The sequence below is a fragment of the Onychostoma macrolepis genome, chromosome 23, assembly GCF_012432095.1.
Source record: "Onychostoma macrolepis isolate SWU-2019 chromosome 23, ASM1243209v1, whole genome shotgun sequence".
NCBI classification, from domain to species: domain Eukaryota; kingdom Metazoa; phylum Chordata; class Actinopteri; order Cypriniformes; family Cyprinidae; genus Onychostoma; species Onychostoma macrolepis.
This window is the reverse complement of record NC_081177.1, coordinates 8269592-8288771: the sequence shown is the minus strand read 5'-3', so window position 1 is coordinate 8288771 and position 19180 is coordinate 8269592. Positions and strand designations below refer to the sequence as shown.

At 36.8% G+C, this 19180-nt stretch overlaps 1 protein-coding gene across 4 annotated transcripts in view; it reads right to left on the bottom strand.

Annotated features, from left to right (window-relative positions):
• spryd3 (SPRY domain containing 3) overlaps positions 1-19180 on the bottom strand; it is a 52000-nt gene that overhangs the window by 24530 nt on the left and 8290 nt on the right. For 3 of the 4 annotated variants that reach the window (XM_058762283.1, XM_058762282.1, XM_058762284.1), the window contains 5 exons: positions 15882-16018; positions 14422-14497; positions 9504-9628; positions 9130-9265; positions 7902-8090 (listed from right to left, as the gene is read on the bottom strand). In XM_058762283.1, coding sequence (XP_058618266.1) covers positions 7902-8090; positions 9130-9265; positions 9504-9628; positions 14422-14497; positions 15882-16018 — 663 coding nt within the window. Of the gene's footprint in view, positions 1-7901; positions 8091-9129; positions 9266-9503; positions 9629-14421; positions 14498-15881; positions 16019-17936; positions 18124-19180 lie in introns of those variants that run through there. The other variant, XM_058762285.1, reaches the window with a different exon arrangement.

Sequence of the window (19180 nt, the reverse complement as noted above, 5' to 3'; positions counted from 1 at the left end):
CCTCTGGACCAGGACACGCTGATCGGATAACATTCCGATCAGAAGCGCGTTTACACTTGTCTTTTCAATGTGTATGTGGACAACATCCGGATACAGGTCACATGTTAATGCCAAGTGTAAACGCAGCCATGGACTATTTTAACAATGTCCTTACTACCTTTCTGGACCTTGAATGTGGTAGTTGCGTCGCTGTCTATGCAGGGTCAGAAAGCTCTCAGATTTCATTAAAAAAAATCTCTTAATTTGTGTTCTGAAGATGAAGAAAGTCTTACGGGTTTGGAGCGACATGAGGGTGAGTAATTAATGACAGAATTTTCATTTTGGGTGAACTATCCATTTAATTAACATGAGCAGAATATTTTCACCGCATGCATCAACTACGAATGTCAACGAATAGGTCCTTGTAAAACAATATAAAGAGGTCATGACATACTTTTTCTTATCAAAACAAAGTGATATACAAATATCAAATGATCATTTTACTATGAAGTGTGATAGAGTTGTGTCACTCTAGCGTTGGTATTTGGCTCATAATCAAAACCGAGAAATGCATTTCTTCAAAATAAAACTACTAGGTGTGTAGCTGGAAAAGAAATCTCAACGGTGGCCTGATCTGTGGAGTCTTTCACCACCTTTCAATAGATCCAACTATCACTACCAACTATTGCTGCAGGAATGACACTGCCCAATCATAATCACTCACTCCTGCCAAAGAACTGATGCTGTCGGACATAGCGTGATAAAATACATTTGCATATTTAGAGGGCTCTGCAAAAAAGCAGCGGTCATGTCGAAGAACATCAACCACAAACTTTTTTCGGTTTCCTTTTGATTAGTTCATGATGAAATGGCCGAGGAGCTAAAAATAATCCGCCACATACTTGACCTTTCTTTCAATACCCAAAAACAATGGCTCGCTGAAGAAAAAAAAATTTTTTAAAAATGTAAAAAATTCTCCAGAGCATGTTATTCACTGTTAACCAGATGGTGAGAAACATTCCAACAAATACAAGAAAATAAAAAATAAAAATAAAACTAAACAGGGGTCATTGAGGTTAAAAATAATTTCTTTCATTTGAGTTGGTAACACATTTTATTTAGTTAACTACATTAGTTAACATGCATTAACTAATATTAATGAAGGGGACCTTGTTGTAAAGCAAACCAAAGTTTTATTTATTTATTTTTTTTTAATTGTGAACATAAGTAATCACAAATATTTCCTTTCCTGAAAATCTGCTGCAATGAAAATCCAACAACACTGTTCCTGACAGGGTCGGGAATTTGTTTTTGCAACTTTTATGTGATTTCACAACAGAATGGAGCTGAGAACTTTGGGCTAACTTGAGGTTAAATGCCTTGCTTAAAAAAACAGTGATAATGGATCTCTTGGGTATCAAACCAGCAGGCCTCCGGTTACTAGCCCTGAATGCTAAACGTTCCTGAATTTGGTTATAAGACCATAATTGCCAAAAACAGCAAGCCAACAGCTTAACTTCTACCAGCTATGCTTCAAGAACAACCTGAACCAATCAAGGGTCTCTGAAGAGACCTAGTTTGAACTATGCTAACAGAGTTCATAGAAGTGACATATGCATTACCAAGTCAGTTTACTTGTTTGGTAACTCCTCCAAGCAGCCTTTTTCTAAGTTGACATATACAGCTCTTACCTACTCTAAAATCTCAAAAATATTTATGCTTCAATAACATAAAATCAAATTAGCGATAACGTGATAACAAACGGTACCATAAATTGTGCTTCTTTAGCTTAAATCTGATGCTATACTGAGTGTCAGGCCTTCTCCTTTTTGCCCTACACGTCATTTGACTGCCATATCTTGATTTTTATCAAAACGGACGCAAACGCAAAGGAAGTTACAAGTTAAAGCAGGTTAACAGCCTCTCCCTGCCTCAGATAAGTCATCATTTCCTTTTTCTCACACTCTCAAGTTCCCTTTGAGGGGTGAAGCGATGTTCCAGTGCCCTCACACACCGAGTTTCAAATGAAACCGTTCTGTTGTGGGAAACAGATGAACTCAGGCTGACCAAAAAGTCCAGTGATATGGACACTAAAGGTTCATCAGATGAACTAGTGCTCTAAACCGAATGGAAATACAGAAAATAGTCCAACTGCGCTGTAGGGATGTTACACAAAAAAGAAAAGAAGAGCAGAGCAGGACCAGATGTCCCTGGTAGCTTATTCAAGATGAAACTATGAAGACCGTCTGACAGTGGTTAGTGTTACAGTAATACAGTCAAACAGGCCATAATGATAATGAATAACGAATTCCCGTCCAGGCTTAATTGTACGAGTGCGGCGCTAAAAGCCTAAAAAGAATTAACCAGGCCACAGTCACATCTACAGTGCCAGAAGGCTTGAGGACTGTCATTCATTTTCTTGTGTACAACATTAAGACTAAATCATTTCTCTGACTGGGACGGGGGAATGTACAGTAATAGGCCGAACCCTTTGAGTCACCCCGTCAGTTTCAGACACTCAGCAACATTGCCAGGCCTGACGAAACCGCAAACACTCTGAGCTGAAGTGTTTAAAAAAAAAAAAAAAAAACCTCTCATATAGACAATGGGCCAAAGAGTTTATGACCATAAATCTTCACTCTAAAGCCAGCATTCTCAGACGTTATCACTCCCAACCAGCTCATAAGCGTGCCTGTGAGTCAGGGTGAGTGCATGCATGAGTACGAAGCAGTATGTAAGGCTGTGGAAGTATGTGCATGCCAGCGTTGGTGTGGATGTGGCTGTGGCTGTGTGCGAGTGGTAGTACAGGTTGCTGTCTGGCGGCCGTAGGGAGATTAGTCGGTGGGCAGAGGCTTTGCTGTAGTAACAGCTAAACTGATCTCTGCCGTGCGTTCGCATAGAACCGCACGTACACAGCGGAGCCAGCCAAACGCCTTCTCATAACACAAACACACACACACACACACACACACACAAAGACAGGGGTGACCTATGTGTGACAATTCATTGCTTAATTTTGCTCATGCTGTAGATGTTGGCAACATATATCAGGGTTAGTCTAAAGATTTATGGATCTGAGTAAACCATGCTAATCCACCATTTTCCATATCATTTGATTTCAATTTTCTCTGGCTGATGTTGTGACTGCACTTAAGTGATGTTATTTTCATGCATTAATTTTCACCAGAAATGGCGGCAGACATCATACTGTTTAAAGTCGCCAGATCCAGTAAGACTAATGCTAAATTTAACACAGAATTTCCAGAATAACCCAGAAAGACCACTTAAATGAGATGGGAATTGGCTAATTAGTGGCTTTACAATGGGCTAACTGGAAAGAGAAGTGAAGGAGTCAGCAAATCTTCAGTTTCCCAGAGTTCATCTGTGTAAGGGATCTTCCACAGAAAGTAATAATCTCATCTGGACAGCAGTGATCTGCATGATAGCCCGGGTTGTACGAAGACAAAAAAATAAATAAAAATACATAAAACAAAAATTGTGTGTGTGTGTGTGTATATATATATATATATATATATATATATATATATATATATATATATATATATATATATATATAAATAAAAATATATAAATAACGTTTTTGAAAGTTCATGTGATAAAAATACAATAAAAGAAGGGTCAAAGTACGCACATCCAAAAACGTCTTGGCCAGGTGCAAGATCAAAAAGTATCATCAAATAGATCTGCACACTGTTAATCTCCCTTTATTAAAAAAAAAAAATTCAAAAAATTTCAACGTTGCCATAATTTGTTTTAAAATTATTTTATAAAAATACAATAAAACATTAATATTGTAAAAAACTAAATTTTTTTTGCATTCAAAAAATAAATATAAATCTATAGTAATAAATAAATATACACATTTCACTAAATAATTGTAATTCTACTTTACATTTGAATTGCTGAATCACGTAGATTCTGTCTGCTACCTCAATTTAAAATCAAATTCAGGTACTGAATTAGAATTTAAAAGGCATTCTCTAATAAATTCTGAATAGCACAGCTCTTTGGTTCTATAATTACTAATTCTGCGTATTGTTGAGCTTTCACGGTCGTTCTTGGTTCATGGTAATATTAAATTAAGAACGTTCTTGTATTAATTCCACTTTTAGAAAACAACAATCTGCTAAATTATTACTTAGAATTCTGAAAACCAATTAGATTATTTCCATGTATGATTTCCAAATGGAACTACCTAAGCATCAGCATACACACACACATGATGGACAGGGAACAGCAGTGATGAGCTGTTGTAAGTACTGCATAAAAAAACATCCATCTCACGCTATCTATTACAACAGTGAACTGCACTATTAAGCACATCAAAATATTTCCCTGTTATCGCATGCATGAACACGGATGACAAAGCATGTAGACAATAAAAAAAATAAATAAAACCAAGGAGTGTTTGCGATTTCTATGATGACAGCAGTGTGCCAGAATGTGATACTTTCTTATCTAAACAGGAGTGGCTCTCGATCACGAAGAATGTAAACCTAAACAGAAGTAGAACCACCTTACAGGGCAAATTAGTGCTATGGTAATCGGATCTGCCAGCACTTCTTCAAGAGCAAGGCACTTAAAGGGATGCTTCACCCATAAATGAAAACACTGTCATCATTTACTCACCCTTGTGCTATTCCAAACCTGTATGACAATTTTTTTCTTCAGGAGATGTTTCATGCTTCAGTGTTGCGTGTTCAAGCTTTCCATGTCACAATTAATTACAAGACACACAAGGACCAATAGGGTTTTGTGTCATTGACGTCAATCCCACGATGACAACCAAAGTTTAAAGGGGTCATATGACGTTGCTAGAAAGAACATTACTTTGTGTATTTGGTGTAACGCAATGTACGGTATGTGGAAAATAATGTGTTTTTTGAACCTTAAACCACATGAACATTACTGTTGCTCCTCTCTGAAACACTGTGATTTTTACAAAGCTCATCGTTCTGAAAAGTTAGGTGTGCTCTGATTGGCCAGCTATCCAGTGTGTTGTGATTGGCCAAATACCTCAAACGTGTGACGGACACGTTATGCCCCTTACCATATATGGAAACACACAACGTCTCCACGACATGGCGGCAGCAAAAACACTACAACGAGAATAAAAGTTACACCTTTCTTTGCATATACATTTGGGCAGTGTTATGCAAATCTTCCCACACAGTGACTTAGTTTTTGTGGGGGCGTGTTTGAATGAAGCGTTTTAGAAATTCATCGATGAGTCTTAACTTTAAGAAAGATTATCTCTTTGGGTTTGAGACTATAATCTTTGCGACTTAACGAATCTTATATATGCACGAACAGCTTGTAACACTCCAAAAACAAAAGAAAACATGAAAATCGCATCACATGACCCCCTTTAAATAAGTAAATGTGCTCATGTCTACATTTGTGTTGAAAAACGGTTAACTGAGGACAGAACTTTTATTGTTGGGAACTTGTATCCTCGGATCGCTGTGCTGTTCTATGGTGACATCACATAAAAATTGTGGAAAACCCCTTTGGTTTGATAAACAAGGATTATTTAAGACACTGATGTTGATATCTGTACTAATACACTTGTTTTTCCAATGTCTTACTGAAAGACAGACGTTTCTAAATCATTTTACCACAAAATGGAAATGTGTTCCTACCAACTATCACTGAAAGACAAGAGCTACTCCATAAATGGAGGGAATGACTGGTGGTGTTCTGAAAGCCGCAGACAGTATGTTGGATCCGTCGGAGACAGGCCACAAAATGGACAGACTGCGAAAGAACACTCAAGTCTTGGTTTACATTAGATCGTGCCTGAAGAGTCGGAGATAAGCATCTTCAAAAGCTGCCTGACAAACCTCAGCTATTAAACATACGAAAGAATCATTTTATTATTGGCATGCCGCTGACGGCATGTGTTTTGCACAAAAATCCATCTTGTAGCTAGAGACTGCTAAATCCGAAAGAAACAAACTCAGTTGAAACTAAACCATGGGGTATTCGCACTTGGTTCCATCTACCAAAGTTTTTGGGTTCTTGTTAAAACATGCCCTTATCAGCAGAGTCTTTAAGTATTGGGACACCCTCTCGCCAAGCCAACGGGACTCACAGAGAAGGCACACAACTGAGAAAACCACTTTTTAGAAAGGCAAAAAGATTCCTTGGCACCCCGTAAGTCCTCTTATTGAGTTTTTACAAGATGGTCTGGTGCCAGTTCTGGCCTGCGCTGCCTGGTTCGTGCCATCAGCCCAGTGAAGCATAACAACAGTGCGGCACTTTATGCTGAATGCTTTCATGACCTCGGTACAGCATTAATAGGACAAGGAAGGTCCAGGGCATCAGATGGGACAGTGAGGACGATGGGCGCACATTCTTTTCCCAGAAGAACATCTGCACGTATTACACCGGAGTCTCACTCTATTGGGAGGTCTCTGCTCCATAACCAATCCAAACACACGACTGCTTGTTCCTTTCAACTTTATCTAAACACTACTCTGAGAAATTATGGGTGAAAAAAACGTTGCCTCCAGCGAGCAATTCCCTCCACTCAGTCACAACCGCACACGCATTGGGGTTCGGCAGACTCCTCTATCACCGCGTTCCTCCAGGTGTTTTTTTCTAGGAATGGTGATCATTTCAACTTGGTTAATGGCTGACAGGAAGTAAAGTAATGTGCGGCTTTTGGATTTACATCATTCCTGTCATAATTTATTGGGGAAAACCTGTGAGATATGATGGTTCAAAATATTTTAAGCAGGGATTGCATCAAAGTAACACTAAAAGGCTTGGATGCTGGGAACACAGGCCTTATTTATTGCAATAATGTTAGAACTTCACTACCTTTCAAAGGTTTGGTGTCAGTAAGATTTTCATTTTAAAAGAAATTAAGACTTTTATTCAACAAGGATGCACTACACTGATCAAAAGTGACAGTAAAGACAATTAGAATGTTACAAAAAGCTTCCATTTCGAATAAATGCTGTTCTTTTGAACTTTATAATCAAAGAATCCTTAATACTTTTGTGGAAACCATCATACATTTTTTAAGCAGAACTGTTTTCAACATTGATAAGTATTGTTCTTTAAGAATCAAATCAGCATCTTAGTATGATTTTTGAAGGATCATGTGACACTAAAAATGCTGTTGATGCTGTTAAATTGTAATAATATTTCACTCTACTGATCAAATACAAACTTCTTTCCAAATTATTAAAAATCTTACTGACCCCAAACTTTTGAATGGTTGGTGTATGACAAGAGTTTGAATAAAAATAGCAGGATTTGATTTTACAAGTAAAAACAAATGTGGGTGGCAATCAGAAATCTACAAAAACTGCTACGATCCTCTCTTACCAGGAAAACATGGTCATGACGCTCTGGTTGACGGCATTGCCATGTAAATATTTGGTTGAGTACAATGCCATGTAATTGGCGCCAAGAAATTCTGAGACATTCTATTAGGAGCCGTGAATACTGTGCAATACCATGGTATTGCAAACTGGTACTTCCCTGTGTAAAACTCACCACCACAAAGTGTCTAGATATAGCTCACGTTCCTCTTTTAGTGCAAACCTCTGAGCCAGTTTTCTCATCCACCGGGCGAAAAATACATTCAACTGCTTAGAAATGAGCCGCGAAACGTCATCATTCATGTCCGCCAAGGTTCAGGGTTCATTACAATCCTTAAGCCTAAATATGGCAACTGGAATATTGATTCTCGCCTTAGCAAGCACCGCTAATTCCTAACAATATATGACTTCCAATTAACCCAGTGTAAAATATGGTTTACTTTACAGTCTTTCACCATGCCGGCACTCAACTCATCACATTTTCCACAGACCGGCAGAGGCAAAAATGATTATGAAACTCAATGGTTTCACATTTGGTTTGGTTTTCGATGGCCATCCCCCACTCACCGTGCCGCTGACTCTGACATCATACAGGCGTGCCCATTCATCCTCATGGCTGTCCACCATCATGACGCTGTCCTCCTCCTCCGAACCCCATTCCGCCTGCAGGTCCAACCGTACCTCCTCACCGAGGGAGTGCATGCCAATGGCAGGGAAAAGCCCATCTGGAGCCACCGGCACCACCACTGACCCCACCTTCCATTCACACACACACACACACACACACACAGAAAGAGAGCTCTGTTAAAGCATTCCATAAAGTTAACCACTATTTTACAGCACATTATAACTGAGAATAAAGACTGCTCTTTGAAATGATGTCTGTATCACTCCTGACCCAACTATCTGGCCTGCAGGAAAACCAGTCATCAGAAAACAACCCTCAATTTGAAGACTAGACTATTGTGCGTTCAAAGACTTTATCTCTACAGATTCTTGTGACCACTGTAATGGAGTAATAAACAAAACCATTACACACAATAGACTATAGAATTCATAGTTTGGTGCAGATGTTACGTGATTAGCTAAAGAATGCTTAAATCTACAGTGTCTAATTATTTTTACATAGGACTGGCAAGGTTAACACTTGCAATTAATTAAAAGTGTTTAACATTATTTTACTTTGCAATTTGGCAATTTTCTCATTTATATAAATACAGAATTAAAGGGATGTTTAGAAGCTTTAAACTTAGATAAGTCTTACATTTCTTTTTACCTCAATCATCTATAAATGTCAGTTCATTGATATATTTTATACAGTCAACATAATTACCATTCAAATGTTCAGGGTGAGTAAAAGAAGTCTCTTTTGCTCACCAAGGCTGCATTTATTCGGTCAGTAAAAACATATTGTGAAATATTATTAAAATTTAAAATAACTGTTTTCTATTTGAATATATTTAAAAATGTAATTTATTCATGTGATGCAAAGCTGAATTTTCAGCATCATTACTCCAGTCTTCAGTGTCGTATCATGCTAATATGTTGATTTAGCACTCAAGCAACATTTCTTATTATTGTGATGTTGAAAACAAGTTGTGCTGCTACATTTTTATGTGGAAACTGTGATACTAAGATTCTTTGATGAATAGCATTTATTAGCATTCTTTTAAAGATTTGTTATGACAATGTAAGGGTCTTACTGACTCATGTTCATCAGCAATACACTACGAATTTGCGTAAGTATTTCTGTAAATTGGTGCTGTGACTTCGGTACCAAAGCATGGAGACTCACTTCCTTGCCATTCTTTGTAAAAAATACAGTGACGAGTCCGGCATCGAAAGTGTCTGCATAGATACCGCAACCAATTCGGTCACCACGGTTACATTTAGGACCAAACTGCTGACCGACGGGGTTGCCATTGTACAGCCTGTGAACAGGAGAGATAGAGTCATCAATGACTTACAACTGGAAAGGTTCATGGAAAGAAGAAGTGATCCTGAATCAAAAAAATTTCACCAGGCAACCAACAAAACAAAGTTGACAAAAAACACATTTGGTTTAAAAGAAAAATTGAATGAATTATCTATTAAAATACCTTAAATATTTAAACACAAGAAAAAGACAACGAATAAAAAAAAAAAAAAAAATTCTCAAAGCGAACTTACTTTCCATCATCGGCATGGTAAGCTATTGAATGTGGAAGCCAGCCAGGCTGATGGTCAAGTTTGTAATACTGGGGAACCAGCCCAACAGCAATTGTCCCTCTCACTCCAGTATCCATAATGGTCACCTTGAAGAAGCATAAAAACCATTAAAAACACATGGGCATCAGTATACGTGCAGCACAGCTAAACAGAAAAAACTGCTTTTTTTTAATGACAGTTTGTTTTGAAATGACTAAAGGGCAAAAGATGGCTTTCAGGGACTTCTAAGCAAATGCCACCGGTAATGTGCGTCACGAGCGGCACTGATTCCAAAATAACAGACGGTGCTGGAATCAACAGTTAACAAGAAGCATTAGGCTGAGTCACAGGATGGAAATGTCAGGTAACCTGCTATTAAGAATTTTAACGTCTCGGCTACTACTTATCTCTGCCTTTGTATGCAAAGCATCTCGGGAACAACTTCCACACCCTCTTCACGGCAACCTCCTCATAGCTTGTAAATTTCCAACAAACAGCTAAGAAATTTGGAAAGGACTGCCAAAGCTCATTTGTTAAATTTTCTCATGCTCATACATCAAGTTCTCAGACAGACAGAGCGATTAGGTTCATTGCAAATTCAACATGGAATAGGATTTGTTGATCTTGAGGGACTATCATGCAAAAAAGCCGGATCAATCCCACTGCATGTGACTCAACAATTGCAGCCGTACCCTCGGAGGGGGCAAGCATAGACAAATTTACCCAGTTATTGCTCCACAAACTAAACTTAACTCTGCGCCCTCAGCCAAAACCACACATGGGCGTAGAAAATGGACCCCACCGGTTCCCACAGGTTTAAGTCCAAGTCTTCCTTGTCGTCTCTTTTGAGGATTTGCTTTCCAAGCTTTGAGAAGCGACTGTAAATTCTGATAACCTACATACGAAAGCTTGCTGCTGGTTTTAAAGCCTTTCCTGCTGCGAATACAGTGCACAATGATTAATTTAAGGGCACTCAATTATTTTACCACAGCTTCGACAAAGAACCGTGCCATGAACCTTGTGGCTACAAAATTCCACGCCGGAGCTCCAGGGAAAATAATCAATTACACTAATAGAGATATTTCCACTTGACTAAGGACAAAATTGATTTGCACATACACACGTGAGCACCCTGAGAAAACAGAGCAGAGGTTAATCACTGTATGGCACTTCAATGTTGAAACAGGCGGTGAAGGTGCGGCAACACGGTCCAATTTTGATGGAGCGTTGACTTCCCTGCCTACAGGGGCTGAAATGAAACCCCTGTGAAAACGTAATGAGGAAACATGAGGACGACGCTGACGCATATCCCGACTGGCAGATGACCTTTATGGAGAAGAAGGAAAAAAGTTCCCAGACTTTACCAATCTGAAGGATTCTGCGTCACCATCAGGTGATGTAGAGCGTATAAGGCAAGAGCGAGTTCTTTATTGATTACTCATAGCTTGCTGCTGTGCTGAAGATGTCACATTCATTCCCACTCGCTGCAGATATTCCCAGGGTGCACAATCACGCACTGAGTGACGCTGTTGGTCAATAAGATTGCGATACAGTCTGGTCTAAGACATCTGCTTTGAGAAATTTTTTACAAGCCACAGATGATTATTAAATTAGAAGAAATGTTACGGTCTCAGTAATTCCTTAAAAAATGGGCAGAACCAAAACACAGACTCCGAGTTTACAGAACACTCTAGTTTTTAGACTGTCTAATATCTAAAGAAATAATAATAATAATAATTATATTATAACAGAATTAATTTAACAAACACTACTGTTCAAAGGTAATATCAGTAAGATTAAAAAACACTTTTAATCAGTAAGGATTCACTAATTTGAACAAAAGTGACTAATGACAGTTACAAAAGAAATAAATGCTGTTCTTTTGAACTTTATATTCATCATAAGGATCCTTTTTTCACCATTACATAAATTAAATAGCAAAAATTAGCCGTTTAGTTTTTTTTCTTGCTTTTCAAAGAACAAATCAACTACAAAACAACAATTTAAAAACATTGTTTTAACACTGAACATTTTTAACATTCTAGCAGACATTATACAAACAAAGCACAATAACAAAATTATTTTTGTTTTTGGCCATTTTTGAGACCCCCTTCTTGAATCAGGCATGCATTTTTTTACTGTACAAATAAATGAAGCCTTGGTGAACAGGAGACACTTCTTTTAAAACATTAGAAAATATTACAAATCCCAATTTGAACACTATGTGTGAATATTATAATAAATGTATTAATAGAGCTGTTGTAAATATTATTATCATTATTATTATTGTTTTACTTTATTTTATTTTTCAGAACAACAGTAAAATTACAATACTAACATTTATGAATGTAGGAGGAGCACAACTAACGAGTAAAACTGTTTCAACGCAGATTTTCCATGCGCTTTGAACCCTAGCTAACAAGCTCATGCGGCACCCTCAGAATAAATGCAATTCGTGCATGTATTAGAAAACATAACGTTCTGCAGTTTATTTAAGGCCACTTCGTGATTTCAATCGTCATACAGTAACCAGCAACAACCACCCCTTCCTCTTCTTATAGAAGACATGAGATGCAGAGCTAAACAGTCTCTTGCTGTCTGTGCTTGTAATGATATTTGCGCCTTTCTCTGACAGTTTTAAATGCTTCCATGCTGCCAAAATGTCTACTGCATTAGTGTGCGCCTCTATTTGATCACGTCACGCCATTCAGTACAATTTATTTGGTCTTTTTGCATATTCGGCCGAAAGAGCCATTTTTTGTTATTTTCCGCCAAATAATTTCGGTTGCCGAACATTCGGTGCATCCCTATTGGTATTATCACAACCTACATCTGCACAAGCAATAAGTAAAACATGCAGCTCTCATTATGATTGAGTCTCTATTAGGGATGTAACGATTTACTCAACTCACGATTCGATTCGATTTTGATTTCACGATTCGATTCACGATTCATGATTTTTTTAAAGAAAATTAGATTTAAGACAAATTATAAATTAAATATGTTCTTTTATTATTGCTTGGACAAAATGCTGCACGTTTCTTTGTGAAATTGAAATATAACACTATAATAATATACTAATATAGCACTTGCATATAATTGATCTTTTGTTGGTTTTGATTGCTTCTATTGTCCTCATTTGTAAGTCACTTTGGATAAAAGCGTCTGCTAAATAACAAAATGTAAATATAATGTAAACGTAAATAACAACTAAACTGAAATTTTAAAACAAGCCCCAAATCAAATAAATAAGTAACATAAATAAAAGAAATCTCTTCATAAAAACTAAATAAGGCTTTGTCTGTGCTCTTTCCATTTAAAATTAGAGGCAACCACTGCATTTTAATCATGATCCAAACAAAGATGCTGCATACATGCAGCAGGAGCAGTTTTTAACCTAAATTAGACTGTATAATTTCGAAATTTGAAGCAAAAACAGAATGGTATGAAATTATACATAGAAAGAGCAGACGAGCTGAATGAGACGCAGATTCACTCTCTGCCAGCAGGTGGCGCTTTAAGCGTTTCCTTGGTTTCCGCTGTAAACAAAGCAGCGCTGCACTTATGAACTTTAATATGCATTATACAGAGGGCAAGATGAGAAGAAAAATACCATCTAAACTTTTCTAAAGACAGTAAGTTCCCCTCAGACATGCATTCATATAAACTACCCTAATTGAATCGCGATTTGAATCGTCACATATTTGAATCGATTTTCAACCGGCTCGCGGTTAATCGTTACATCCCTAGTCTCTATACACAACACTGCATGCTAAATATAATGCAACGATCTCCTAAATAGTCTCAAAAACACAGAAACGTAATAACCATCTCTGTGGAAGAATACTTAAGGCAGTAACTTCTAAAAGGTAGCTAATACTTTGTTGATTAAAGTATATTTGTTAGAAGTTTCAATTAATTAATTAATTATTAAATTTGTTTTTATCATTTAGAATGATATGCATTTTAAATTGACAAAATATTGACTAAATTTAAAGGCTTTTTCTTCAAAGTACAAAGACGACAAAACACCGGCTGTCCATAGGACTCATCTGAGTAACATACAGGGTGTTACTTTCCCGCTCCAATCCCCAGAGAGGAAGTTCATCACACCAGCTCAATCTGCCAGGAGCAGAAAACCCATCAGAGCTGTCTCCTGCCTCAGATACACATCCAGGCAGCGTCTGCTGCGCTCCATAAATTAAATAACGCTTGCCCTCTCCCAAAGACTAATTTATAGCCCAATCCCTGCGAGTTTTCCGGTACTAAATCACCTGGGAGCTTCTTTTCCAAACTGCATTTTATGGCAAAGTTGCTAGAGAGGTAACGGTGCTATCTGAGCATATCAACTCAAAGGGCAGTGTCTATTGTGATGTGCACGGACACAGGAAGCATCAAACATTTTAAAAACAGATTACCAGCAGCTCTTGGAAGTGGTTGCTGACAACCATACATTTGTTAGTAATTTGAACTCGGACAGAATTGTGCCATGTTAATAATTATCAAAAGTATCATAAAAGATCTTGATTACTAAGTTTTTCAAACAGCATTCACTTCTGAAAGCTCATTTTCTTTCCAAAAAAAAAACCCAAAACAAAAACATGGTATGCTGATTAGTTCAAACTGCTGTGAAATGAATGACAAAAGACAAGATGCAAGTCAAACATTTGGAAAATTAAAAACATTTAAAAAAAAAAAAGTGTGACTGAGGCATAAAATACAGGAAATCTACAAAATCACACTATGTTAAAATAGTTGAAATCACTTGACATCTGTGTGCATACAGTTACATAAAGTTATTAGTACTTAGGTGACTGGATTTCCTAACAAAGGCAATAGAAAGGGTGTTGAAATGATTCTAATGTTTTTAGCAACCTGACAACATAGGTGTGCTGCTTACCTCGAAGTAACAGTTTCCCTTTGATAAGGGGCGTGGAGCCACGTAGCAGCCAACTTCATCAGAGTTCCCTTGGTAACTACAGCAGGGAAGTAATAAAAAGCTTAATCTCTAATAACCAGAGCACTGTTGCTATAGGTACATTATTAAAATGTCCAGTGATGTGTGGACTAGCTGTTGAAATCACGTTCAGTTGTGTTTCTACATGTTTCACAATGATACGGGTGAGAGCCCTGCTTTTGGAGACCAAACAGCAATTCATTTTCTAAGGATTCAAGCCAGAGGTAATTCAGAAAGATCAAGTTGTCACAGAGCTGTCAATGCTACTGATCTTCAGTAATACTACTTGAACTAAAGACATCATAAAATGTAGAGCAAAATGCTATGTAAAGGAGTAGTTCAGCCAAAAATACTGTTCCAAAATGAATTAAATAAAATATCTACACAAACACACACACACACACACACATATACATACATATATATATATATGTATATATACAGAGAGAGATCTACACACTACCCTTCAAAAGTTTGGGGTCGGACATTTTTTTTCTTTTGAAATTAATACTTTTATTCGGCACAGATTTTCAGCACAGTTCTTTTGAACTTTCTATACATCAAAGAATCCTGGAAAATGTTTCCATAGAAATATTCAGAAACAACTATTTTCAACACTGATAACAATAATTGTTTCTTGAGCAGCAAATCAGCATATTAAAATTATTTCTGAAGAATCATGTGACTGGAGTAATGATGCTGAAAATTTAGCTTTGCATCACAGGAATAAATTACATCTTGAAATATATTCAAACAAAAACATTTCTTTGAAACTGAGATAATATTTCACAATATTGCTGTTACTGTATTTTTGATCACATTAATGCAGCCTTGGTGAGTATAAGAATCTCTTTAAAAAAAAAAATTAAAAACTCAATATACATATTTACAATATTTTTGAGTGAACTATTCCTTTGAAGTCAGCGAACACATTTTTTGCACTCTTTGAATTCTAAAACTGGACAAACAAACCGATAAAAATTAATTCTGAAAATGCTGGAGACTTCGCATTTAAGAATAGATGAATTACAACATCACATGTGCAAGGCCTGTTTATTTTTCCGACGGATGGAGTTTGCTTTTCATCCTTATTCTGATCAAATAAAAACAAGTAGCCACTGACGTTCTCTGAAATTATAATTGTTTCAATCAGTGAGGTCAAGTGAGTCAAGGCCGATTACGTCTTTAGTGGCTCAAATACACGCACTCACAATGCTTTACGCTCACTGATATCGATGGGGGTGGATGGTTGAGCAATTCAAAATATACAAATAAATAAGGATAAATGAAAAGCAGTGGAGAAATTTTCCATACAAACTAGGGGGGTCAACACAGGCCAGGAGCCGATTTCCGAACACATTGGAAAAAGAACAGAGCGAAGGTCACTCGCTGGGCAAGCCTACCTTAGCGTGTCTCCATTCTTCAACATTCGTTTGTATCGCTCTTGATAACGAACAGCACGGACTTCCCTGATTTCTCTGATCCTGCGCCGCCAGTTCAGGAATCTGTAGTGTAAATTGATATCATCCATCTCATAGGTCTGTGGAGTGGAAAACAGATGCCGTAAGGTTCAAAGGTTTTGGACTGAGCATCTGAGATTTGCAACTCATTCAAGACACAAGAAGTAGAAGCAATGATAGACCTGCTGTTCACAAACTGGCATAACAACTGTGGATCAACTGTGGATCATAACAACTTTTAGTCATGTTTTAAATCATGATTTAGTTTTTTAACTACCAGTGCAGAGTTTCCCAAAGAGGAGTTCATGAGAAGATGAAAATTAGCTATTATACTGAATGTAAAATTAAAATGAACAAATGGAGCTGCACAATTAATTGTAATAAAACTGAAATTGCAACTTGCATATCTTGGAAATTTGCGTTATCAAATCGGTTCAAATTCAATTCTGATTCTCACAAACTCCATATGTATATGCTGTGAGCTTAACATGCATTTTGTAACACAAAGTGTGCTAGATTCAATTTATTCACATATTCGCAGCATTTTTGTGGATAAAAGTTTAAAACCGTTCACCAGTATTTTTCCAAAATAAAATCTTGAGGGTTTGAAATGTTACAAGGCAAGCTTAAAGTTTTGAATGTTTGAAAAGTAAAGCCTAATAATTATTAGTATTTTAACTTTTAGTGTAAAATAAGATAACATTATAATTACTAATGTACCTGTAAATTAAAGTTTTATTTTACAGAATAATTGTAATATATTTCAATCTTTTCTTGTTATAACTACAGTTAAAACTAATAATAGTACTTATTAAATTATTATCAAGCTTAACATTATTATATTCTATTTGGTTGGGTTCCTAAAACACCAGTGTGAATGAGAACTAAAAAGAGGTTTGAGTTTATTTCAAGTCCAGCTTACCGTTTACTCTTACTAAACTGTATCACTGAAATCATCACAATATATGACAAAATATAATTTCTGTCCAAGTCGTGCAGCCCCATACATAAGGTATTTAAAAAATTAAAATATATACATTATAAAAAAATAAAACACAAAGATTAAGTTTACTTGCAAGTCATGTGACCACTAACTGTCATAAAAGAAACCATGTACATGTGAATGTGTCATTAAATTATTGAAATATTGATTAAAATCTCAGTGGATGCTAAGCAAATATTTAACATATTGGGTTCTCAGCTGACATTAAAAAAAAGTTTGAGATCCCCTGCTCTGAAGTGTGCAATGGTTCAGAAATGGGATGCATATTTATCTCCCCTCCTATAAGATGAACATCACTCAGCACTAAATACTTCATTATCTTGAATCAAATGTATAAAGTTCGCCAGTATCAATCATCTACAAAACATTTTTCATTATCACAGGGCCTTATTGTCATATTTGGGCTATACACACACACATGCAATAAATGACTACTATAAGGAGTCATCCAAGAGTCTAAAAGGCCTTAATAGATGTTACGTCTCAGCTGTCATTCATACACCCAGGATATGACAAGATAATTCTAGATTGTCATAATTATCATGTCAATCACATGGTGGCACCTACTACAGCACTTAGCAACAGATACAGATGTTATTTGTTTCTCATAAAAAGTTGGACAGACAGAAGTCCAGACAAAAGCACCTGGCTATGTAAATACTGACTAAGAAACATCAATGCTACATATAGTGTCAACAATAAACTATTATCTAACTTCTGTTATAACAGCGTACAATTTAAATAATATTTGTATGTTTAAAGGAAAGTTTGTATCACATTTGACACAGAAGAGGAAAAAATTATTAAGTAACAGATGCAATAGCTCGTACTAGCAGGTTAGTTTCAGTCACTGCTAATCACCTTCCATAGCTAACAAATTATTAGCTTTGAGGCCTTACGTTATTCGAAATAAAACACAAAAATTACAGAACTGCTAAAATATCTACAGTCATTACAGTGTAACGTATCTAAATATTATGTCGTTGTGTACGTACCTTATGTACATCAGTGGGTAAGAGGTTATAACATTCTAAGGCCACTTATGTTTACTTCTAGCTATCGACTCCATTAGCTAAGCTACCTGACAAACTTCGCAGAAGTGAGAGCGGCTCTTCCTGAATGGCGTCAGTCGAGGAATGAACGCAGCGCACCAATGAAAGGCGTCACAGAGTTGATTGACAGGCGTTTGACCAATGAGAAACTTAGCAGCGAGTCCCAGGGTTTTTTAAGTTCGGCTTTTGACTAGTTTTACATAGCATGAATAAAACAAAGTATATATATTTTTTTCTTTTTCAAGACGTTATCTTCACACACACACACACACACACACACAGACAGTTGGGTCCTATTTTATAGATAAAATATATAATAAGTTATCGTCCTAGAATCGTGCGTTTTTTTATTTAAAATACAGTTATGGCTATATTTAGGTGACTACATACAGTCAGGCTACATTTAAAAATTATATAAAATATTGATTTGAATTACTTGTCAATATTAAAGAAAGACATCCATCCTGTATGAGTGGTCAGTTATACATCATTTCAATCAGAATCAAGTATTCCATTTAATGAAGTCATTTAATGAAGTGACACAAATACTTACATTATTAACACATGTTAACTATTTCCATTTTTCATTCACTCGGAGGACATATTTTCAGTCTATTAAAACGGTCTGGCACTCTATTACCTCACACAGCTGAAAAGTGGGTTACAGAACATTTGTCACAATCTAAAGGCCCCTTATAACGGTGATTCATAATGACTGCAGGAGTTAAATGTACTGTAAGCGAATGGGCCATAACATCTGAAAGACAGGATGATGCATGCATCTTAATTTTGGTGTAAGTTACACTGAGAAACTGCTGACAAATGGAAGCAGAAAAGTTTAAAAAGAAACATAAGAGCCGGAACCATCGAACTCTGACTTGCAGACATAGATGAGGAGGAAAACCGTGTAATCTGGTGAATCTGGAAACAGAGAGACCCCATCGGTTTGGCATGCTTCTTGGAACATTCTCCAGCCAGAACATGTGGAAACAGAGAACGGGGTCGTGCTGTGGCACGGATGGGAATGTCAAACGGCAGGTGATTTTTGCGGTCTTTGCCAAGACTAATCAACTCTAATAAGAGAACATCAGCCAGCCGACTTCTCCCCAAACAAGGAACACTCCAACATTTTGTGGTTTCTGTGGTGGTAAATAGCTATAGTATGCCTGGCCTATCAAATCGGGATT